Source organism: Austrofundulus limnaeus, unplaced genomic scaffold (genome assembly GCF_001266775.1).
Source record: "Austrofundulus limnaeus strain Quisiro unplaced genomic scaffold, Austrofundulus_limnaeus-1.0 Scaffold110, whole genome shotgun sequence".
NCBI classification, from domain to species: domain Eukaryota; kingdom Metazoa; phylum Chordata; class Actinopteri; order Cyprinodontiformes; family Rivulidae; genus Austrofundulus; species Austrofundulus limnaeus.
This window is the reverse complement of record NW_013952512.1, coordinates 1,330,114-1,339,481: the sequence shown is the minus strand read 5'-3', so window position 1 is coordinate 1,339,481 and position 9,368 is coordinate 1,330,114. Positions and strand designations below refer to the sequence as shown.

At 36.1% G+C, this 9,368-nt stretch overlaps 1 protein-coding gene across 1 annotated transcript; it reads left to right on the top strand.

Moving 5' to 3' along the window:
- The first annotated feature begins 456 nt into the window (after positions 1-456).
- trpc4b (transient receptor potential cation channel, subfamily C, member 4b) lies at positions 457-8,001 on the top strand. Its single transcript, XM_014014160.1, has 11 exons — positions 457-506; positions 1,008-1,419; positions 2,370-2,888; positions 4,117-4,468; positions 4,692-4,831; positions 4,988-5,304; positions 5,401-5,596; positions 6,079-6,273; positions 6,477-6,518; positions 6,610-6,699; positions 6,783-8,001. Exons 2-11 carry the CDS (start codon positions 1,042-1,044, stop codon positions 7,338-7,340), a joined length of 2,787 nt encoding a protein of 928 aa, XP_013869614.1. The 5' UTR covers positions 457-506; positions 1,008-1,041; the 3' UTR covers positions 7,341-8,001.
- The last annotated feature ends 1,367 nt before the right edge of the window (positions 8,002-9,368 follow it).

Genomic DNA, 9,368 nt, shown 5'->3' with positions numbered 1-9,368 from the left:
CACACACACACACACACACACACACACACACACACACACACACACACACACACACACACTTTTGTTATTTCATCCTGATAGGGACTTTACATTGATTTTCACTCATTTACCAGTGATTTCTAACCCTGACCTCTTGCCCTAAACCTAACCACCTCAGTACATATCTAATCCTAACCCAAACTAGCCATCTATTCCTAACCCTAACCTTAACCAAATATTAATTCACACCCCTCTAGACCTAACTATTAGAGGGCGCAGAACTACAAAAAAAAAAGAAGACCCAGAAAATGTCCTCGCTTGCCAAAAATGTCCTCACTTTGTTAGTTAAAAACATATGACAGTCCTCACTCTGTAGCAAAAACAAGTACACACACACACACGTACGTTATCTTTGGGTAGTTAGATGATGATGATCAAGGGAGGATCCACGGACTTCCCTCCCTGGCAGCTGCAGCGCGCGGTCCACTGATGAGGGATTAAATCCCAACTGAAGCAACAGGAGGACGGTAAAGTTTCTGTTTCCTTTGTGCATGATTATATGAGTCAGTTGTGTGATGATGACGCTGTTTATGCAGGATATGTTTTATTTTGATTTTTCAGATATTTTGAAGAAAGTTCTATTTGATAGTTATATATTTTCATTTACATTAGCTTTAAAATACCATTCAAATATGATTTTTGGGTTAAAGGATAGTTGCATAGTTTTAAATTCTAAATTATTAAGGTCCTGAATTCCAAATGAACAAAGTGAAAAGCTGTCATTTTTCTCAAGGGTTGTATTATTTCCACATAATTTTAGAGATTAACAGTTTTCTGCTAAAAAAGGGAGGAAAATAAATGTTTAATTCCTTTAATGGAAAGCAGTTTTAATCAAAATCATGTCTTAAATGTAAAAATACTTTTTAAAAATAGTATATTCTTAAATGTTTTATTCTAAAATCAGACTTATGTATTTAATGTTGAAATTTGACCCCATATTTTTCTCTTTGCTTTTTATTCCCTGTTAGTTTCCAGTTGTAACTGAATTAATTTAGAAAAAAAATGTCACAGCTGTATTACAAGAAAGCTGACAGTTCTTCGTACAGAGACCGCATCCCCCTGCGGATTGTACGGGCAGAAGCTGAGCTCTCTCCCATGGAGAAAGCCTTCCTGGGGGCTGTTGATAAAGGTGACTATGCAAGTGTTAAACAAGCCCTGGAGGAGGCTGAGATCTACTTCAGGATTAATATCAACTGCATTGATCCCCTTGGACGCACGGCCCTCCTTATTGCCATTGAAAACGAGAACTTGGAGATCATAGAACTGCTCCTAAGCTACAACATTCATGTGGGTGATGCCCTGCTGCACGCCATTCGTAAGGAAGTAGTGGGAGCTGTGGAGCTGCTTCTCAACCACAAGAGACCACGAGGAGAAAAACAGGTATGAAGTGTCAACAGATATGTTTGATTCCATCAATACCTTTCACACTAATGCTTTCATTTACTTCCATATACAGTACTGTTTGTTTACTCAGAGACAAATGTTAATATGATGCACATCCATAGATGGGCCTTCAAAAATACAAAAATTAAAGCTATTTCAAATAATAGAACAACATTACACTTTAAGACAATGTATAAAGAAAACATTGCAACAAATCATAATAAAAATGTGAAAAAGTTGCCAGGTATTCATGACTACAAAACTGGTCATCTTTAAGAAACTGCTCCAGATTTATCTAAAATGTCAAATGCTGTTTAACCAAAGAAAGTTTTACATTTCCCACCGGATGCTTTTTGAGTTACTGAGCCCAAAGATCCGGGAGAAACCAGAAGGCCAATAAGCACCTGAGGCATCAGTCTGTTGCAATTTCTGTAGAAGTTGACAGTGATTGTGATCTTATGGGTTTTCTACACACAAAAACAAAACAAACAAAAAAAACTATGTTCTTATGCATCGTCCTTAGAGGCTTGATGAGTGTGGATGCTGTTTGAAACCAAAAGGTCACATAGTAACTAAATGGGAGAATATCATTGATTGCATAAAACAAAGAAATGCTGATATGTGTCTGTCTTCTTTCAGGCATTTTATAAACTATTTTAATTTCTATGCATTTTTTTATCCTCAAAGCAGCTTGATTTTTAAATGGCTGCGTATTTTGTGAAGAGAAAGGAAAAAAAACATTGCTGTTTCCACCCAGGGAGATCTCTGAGACCAGTTTAACCACAAGCCATTAGTCGTGTGATTCTCAGAGATCATTAAACTATATCCTTTCAGATAGTTAGTTCCTGTGAAGGGTTTCTAAACATCTATCAGTAAAATATTAATGTGTCCCTTGGGGTTAATTTCGTGTCTACTCATTAATGTTTTTTTCATCTTTTTGTGAAAAGGTCCCCCCGCTTCGATTGGACAGACAGTTTTCCGACTTCACCCCAGATATTACTCCAATCATCCTTGCAGCTCACACCAATAACTATGAAATCATCAAACTTCTCCTCCAGCGAGGTGTCTCCGTGCCGCAGCCACACGCGGTGCGATGCAACTGCGTGGAGTGCATGTCCAGTCCAGATGTGGATAGCCTGCGTCTCTCCCGCTCGCGCCTCAACATCTACAAGGCCCTCGCCAGCCCATCTCTCATTGCCCTCTCTAGTGAAGATCCATTCCTCACTGCCTTTCAGCTCAGCTGGGAGCTGAAGGAGCTCAGCGCAATGGAGAATGAGTTCAAGTCAGAGTACGAGGAGCTTTCTCAAATGTGTAAGCAGTTCGCAAAGGACCTGTTGGACCAAACTCGAAGCTCTAAAGAATTGCAAATAATCCTCAACTACCGTGATGACATCGACCCTCTGATGGATGAGAACATCAATGATCTGGCCCGGCTGAAGCTGGCTATCAAATATTGCCAGAAAGAAGTAAGCCTTTTCTTTATTTTGACTGTTGTGGCTTTAATTTCTACAATAATATGTATATTGTATAAGCAAGATAAGATTTATTGTGTGGTGCAGTGACACACATTACAAACTGGAAAAAGGACAGAGTTTCCTATTCCAAATGGGTATTCAATCAATGTGAACTGAAAGAAATGAAAAGTGCCCAGATGAACCGTAAATGGCCAGAAATGGGTGGAGACATCCTTTGGGACTCTAGAACAACATATAATTGCCAGTCTAGCTCTTAGAAATGCATTACAGTAGACCTCTTAGGCAATCCCATGGTGACTGGATAATTAGGTATAATGATGGAAGATGCACCAGCCATTTCCTTGAAATACAAACTCATGATATTTTAATTAGGGTGGAACCTTTTAGTCTTCAAAATCTGCTTCAGAATATGCATTCTTAGATTTGTTTTTGTCACTTGTTATTAAATAAAACTAACCTCAGAAATAAAAAAGCCATTGATAAGGGGCTGTGAGACAAACACATAATAAAAATACTAAGGAGAGAAGCAGGTATAAGGTGTTTGTGTTTACTGTAAGACTGATTTTCAACCCTTTTTAAATGTTTATGTGGAGCAGACTGGAGGAACAAACTTTAGATGAAATAAATAATGAAATGTGATGTGATAATTTGAGTAAGCACTTTTCACATGATAAACCAGACGTTTTCCTGGTGCCATCTTACTGTCATTGTATGGCTCATAAGAACGTTTTCAAAAACATTTCAGATTCAGCTTCAGATCTATGACTTCATACTCTCAAATTTTAATCCCATATTGTGCCTACCATTACAAGGGTCCATTTGGATTTAATTTTGTTAAACTGAAATTAACATTCATCACCATCTACAAGTGTTCATCAGACATTCATATCAAATTTCGGTGGAGAGAGAAAATGATTGTAGGAAACTGATGCAATAGTCAATGCTTCAATGCTGCTTCACTGTGTTTGTGATCTAACTCCTGTTTTACAATGCACGTGTTTTACAATGCATGTGGTGAATAAAACCTATGAGGTATTTATATCCAGTGAGATAACAAAATCATGATTTCTCATTTAGAAATGTTCTCAATGGTGTGTGTAAACTGTTAAAAGGGTAGGAAATGGGTAACTTTGAATTTAGTTACATTTAGAATTTTTTAACACTACAGTGAGGAGAATATTTAATTTTTCATCTTCCTTTCTTTATCTCTTCTTCTCAGTTTGTTGCTCAGCCCAACTGCCAGCAGCTCCTTGCGTCTCGGTGGTATGATGAATTCCCAGGTTGGAGGAGGCGTCACTGGGCAGTAAAGTTCATCACCTGCATCTTCATTGGCCTCCTCTTTCCACTGTTATCCATCCTCTACTTGATTTCTCCAAAAAGCCGCTATGGCTTGTTCATCCGAAAGCCGTTCATCAAGTTCATCTGCCACACTGCTTCCTACCTGACCTTCCTCTTCCTGCTCTTCTTGGCCTCGCAGCACATTAACACACAGAATCCAGGTTACCTGGCTGCAAATTGTCAGGGCCCGGCACCAACTATTGTGGAATGGATCATCCTGCCCTGGGTGATTGGTAATAATGCACACATTGTTTGCATACTTTGTGGTGTAAAGTGTATAATAGTCAAAAATTTAAAAGAGTGGACATTTGGTGCTTATTGTAAATGTATATTCATCAATGCAAGTGCCACAAATTTGTTATTATTTTTAGCACAAAATGCAATTATTCTTCACAGTCATGCTTGATTGGTGACGTTGCTACAGCAGCTTACCGCTTGTTTGTTTATCTCTGTGAGGTTTTATATGGACTGAGATTAAACAAATGTGGGATAGTGGTTTTAAGGACTACATGGACGACTGGTGGAACATAATGGACTTCATAATGAATTCATTGTACATTGCAACCATTTCTCTGAAGATTGTTGCATTCATCAAGGTAGGGAATTAACGAAGACATTTTACTCTGTTGAATAAAATTATTTTAGAATTGTTATGACAATTATGCAACAATTTAACATGAAGTAATTAATGAAAAAATTGACACTTGTGTAGGATTTTTGCTTATTTGTGTCATTATTTTTATTTTAAACAGTTCCGTGGGTACAAATCCAGAGATGATTGGGAAATGTGGCACCCTACCTTGATGGCAGAAGCCTTGTTTGCCATCGCAAACATCTTCAGCTCCTTACGCCTCATCAGTCTTTTCACTGCCAACTCCCACTTGGGCCCTTTACAGATTTCGCTGGGTCGTATGCTTTTGGATATCCTCAAGTTCCTCTTCATCTACTGCTTAGTCCTGCTGGCCTTTGCCAACGGCATCAATCAGCTCTATTATTATTATTATGAACCAGAGGGTGTGAAGAATTGCACGGGGATTCGTTGTCAAACACAGAACAATGCCTTTACAACGTAAGTAAGATATAAAAATAATAATTTGCCTTACATTACAGATTCTTTTCATTTCCGAGTATTTATTAATGTAATATGTGTGTGTTTGCCTTTCAGGTTGTTTGAAACCTTGCAGTCATTGTTCTGGTCTGTGTTTGGACTGATTAACCTGTATGTGACCAATGTGAAGCCAAACCATGAATTCACAGAGTTCGTGGGCACCACTATGTTCGGCACCTACAATATCATCTCGTTGGTGGTGCTTTTGAACATGCTTATTGCAATGATGAACAACTCCTACCAGCACATTGCTGTGAGTCCTTTGGGTGATCATTGTGTCGCTGCTGATTCAGGATTCCTTCAGCAAAATTTCAGTGTTGCCACCTTTCTGCTGTACTTAGTGAGAATTCAGACACCTTTGACTTTAAAAAAGCAAGAATGGTATTGGCACCTTTTAGATGCTTTAACATGAAATCATGTATTGTTCCAATTAACAACAATCAGTTCTAAACATATTTAGGATGTGTTTTACTCCATTTTTTTTACCTCTTTTGTGGTGTTATTATAGCATCCATAAAAATGAAATGTATTGTGTGATGATGTAATTTAGTGACTTTTAGCAGCTTAAGATGGCCAATAGATGAGTATCTTAGTGGAGTTGACAACAATACAAAGTCATTCAGAGCTCAGCAGTCATGGAAACTGCAATTTTTCCCATTTGTATTATTGTTGTACAATGATTTTTGAAGCATTAAATAAAAAAAACTTTTGTAATAAACTCTTTTTTCTTTTCAGGATCATGCAGACATTGAATGGAAATTTGCAAGAACAAAACTATGGATGAGCTATTTTGAAGAAGGGGGAACCTTATCTTCTCCATTCAACATAATCCCCAGTCCAAAGTCAGTTTTTTATCTATGTAGATGGATAAAAAGCTTTTTGATTAGGAGGCCAAGCAAAAAAAGACTTGACACATTTGAGACTTTGGGGGTAAGAAGTTGCCAGAAGTTTGTCGGATTTGTCTTGTTGCCACAGCACTTCATTAGTATTTCTGCCTTAAAATTATTCAGAAGTAATTTTTCCTCAGAAACTGATTAGGTTGTGTTACTGAGCATCCTGAGATGTTCTTAAATTGACTAATCAAACGAAAAGATACCTATTATGTTACTTTTGTTCTTTTTCTTTTTCTACAGTTCCGTGCAGCTGAGAATGTCCGATTAAAACATGAGTATCAGGTTTGATCTTCTAAAGTGGAATAGTGTCTTGGATTTTTATTTTTATTTACTGAGACATAGTAAACAAATAATAATGTGTATTTATTTCTAGGAGGTTTTAAAGAATCTTGTGAAGCGCTATGTGGCCGCAATGATCCGAGATGCCAAAACTGAAGAAGGATTGACAGAAGAAAACTTCAAGGTACATGAGAAGTAAACATACTTCTTTATTTATAGCTTTCTAGTTATTTCTGATATTTAATCTTTGGTTTTATCGTTCATTAGGAGCTCAAGCAAGATATTTCCAGCTTCCGTTATGAAGTTCTAGGAATGATGACTGGAAATCCTCACTCTGCTGCCAAAAGTCGAGTTGCAAGCTTCTCGTTTGTTTATCCTGGAAGCTCTTTCAAATATTCCACCAAAGTTTCAACTGATGACGCTCAAAAAGAGGCAAACATGCTCAGTGTGGTTGCCACCATACTGCAAAGTGATGCAAACAACACCACCGGTTCTGTGAGCTCAGATAACCCAGCTGATGGTTCATTTGCTTCGAGTGCCACGGCAAATGCTGAAAACAATATTTCTGAGGAGGTAGCAAGTGCAGGATGTTCCCAGAGACAGAAGAAACACTCTTCCCTGAAGTTTGATGAAACATGCTCCTTGTTAAAGGAGGATATTTTAAAATCTCAAAGCCCAAACCAAGATCAGCTTCTGAGCGAAAATGTAGATGTAGAGGGTTCACAGAAAGTAAAGACAAGTGTTCAGGAAATGTGGCATACTGTCTCCTGTAAGGAAACAAAAAATGGACCAAAGAAAAACAAAAGTAAATCAGCAAGTGAGTAAAACGCTGACCTGTTTTTATATCAAAATTTTAGGTCATTTTAAAATGCATCCAGTCATTTTAAATCCTAAATTGTTTATTTGAAATAAATTTGGTCTTGATAATCAAAAACATGCATTTTTTTGATCATTTATGACACAATCATATTTTCATATTAGACTGACATTAAGGTTTACACATACATTATGCTCAGGGAATTATTAACAGGTTATTTATGTTTTACTTTTAATAAATTACTCCAAAAATATCAAACACCTGGATGCCTTTCTCGTACTTCTGTGATTATTTAAAAAGACTATAAAATTGCTATTATTACTTCTGTCAAAACAATCATATTGTAAAAATTGTATAATGTAAATAATTAGCACTGAGAATGAAAATGCCAATCACTGCTGGAGGTGAACTGATATTTAATATAGATTTATTGAATGTGCAATGCAGTGCTATCCTGGCACTATTATTTAAATGTTCATGCTAAAACTGAATTAATAAACTTGGAGACACAGTAGGGTTTGTTGAAGGATTTACTTCTGAACCATATGCTAGATTAAACTCCAAGATTTTTGAGAGCTAATGTGTATTTTAGAATATTTTATACCTGTTGTATCACTTGTTAAGCCGTGTATTAAAACTACTCTGTAATAAAACCATGAATAAAACATATTTTTTGTCTCATTGCACATATTTGAATATATTCTCAGGCTTTCAACTTTCCATCTAACCCATTTATGCTTGGGCACAAATAGTAATAGCTTAATGAAAGGTACTTTTCTTTATTGTTATGTTCATTGAAGGTCTGTTTATGTTACTTTTTTGATTCTCAGCTTTTGCAATTTTGTGTTTTTGTGACACTCAGATGATTTGTGCGTCTCTTAGTGTTCTGTGAGTATTGATAGATGAAGACATGCCTGATTAGTGATGAACTGCCTGCCTCAAAATGTCTAAATGAGGAAAAAAAAACACATAGTAAACATTCTACTTTTATTGCTTTTAGACTGTAATAAAAGTTTACAGTACATTACTGTGAATGCTATACTATTGCTACAAAATCAATATTTGATAGCCAAAGAGATAATCATGACTGTTAAGGCACTGAACATAAGTCATACTGTGTTTGCACAAATGTATAAATTCACAATCGCAGAGCTTGACACCTAAAGAATATTCTGAGTGCTTAATGAACTGCAATGAGATCCTGTAAACATGTCAACTCTTTTTTTCATTGTTTTGGTCTTTGTACCACATCTGGAAAATTTAACTGTTTAACAACATGCACATGAAAGTGACTTTTTTTCTCCTGCTCCTGCCTTGATGCTTTTAATTGTCATTGTAGGGATTTTATAAGCACCATTATGTCTACATGCAAATTAGTTCTTCAGTTTGTCATTAGGTTGGATAATGGAAGCACAACGTTAATGGGTTTCAATGTGAGAGTTTTAGTTTTTTTTATAGATTAGTACTTTTTCAGGTCTTAAATATGAGTCATGTAAGCTTTTATATTTTTGTGATTTGCTTCTTGCGAGGTACAAGCTTCAACCACAAAATGTGACAACATACAATAAGCTGTATGATGTAAATGTGATGTTTTAAATAGTAACCAATACAATATTATTACAATATACAACATTAAATTGTTTTGTTAGTCTGAGCGTAAGTGCCATGTACAGGAAAAATTGAGTAATATTTCTCACTTTAGTAGTACTTAATAATCAAGCTCACCAATGTCCATTCAGAATAGTAGAAATTTAAACAAGGTAATTATTTTCCGTTAAGTCTTGTTTAACACTGTCTTCCTCACTACAGTCCAATTAACTCAGATCTATTTGGAACAATGAATGCTTTTTGATTAATTGTTTGCCTTTTTCATCTATCCATTCAGAGACAAGCTGATGATGTGATGAAGTTAGGATATATAAATTTAAAAATATAAATTTATGTTTCTAAATGTGTTGGTCTTAAACTGAGCTTCAAAATATGAAACTCCACTGTTTCCTTATAGGTTGCTTTGGTCTGGGTTTCCTGTTATAAAT

What these genes read in the sequence shown, in the direction of transcription:
- trpc4b (XM_014014160.1), top strand. Translation starts at nt 1,042, where the DNA reads ATGTCACAGCTGTATTACAAGAAAGCTGACAGTTCTTCGTACAGAGAC. An exon ending in TCAAATATTGCCAGAAAGAA is followed by an intron (nt 2,889 to 4,116) that starts GTAAGCCTTTTC and finishes TCTTCTTCTCAG; the next exon opens with TTTGTTGCTCAGCCCAACTG. An exon ending in CATCCTGCCCTGGGTGATTG is followed by an intron (nt 4,469 to 4,691) that starts GTAATAATGCAC and finishes TATCTCTGTGAG; the next exon opens with GTTTTATATGGACTGAGATT.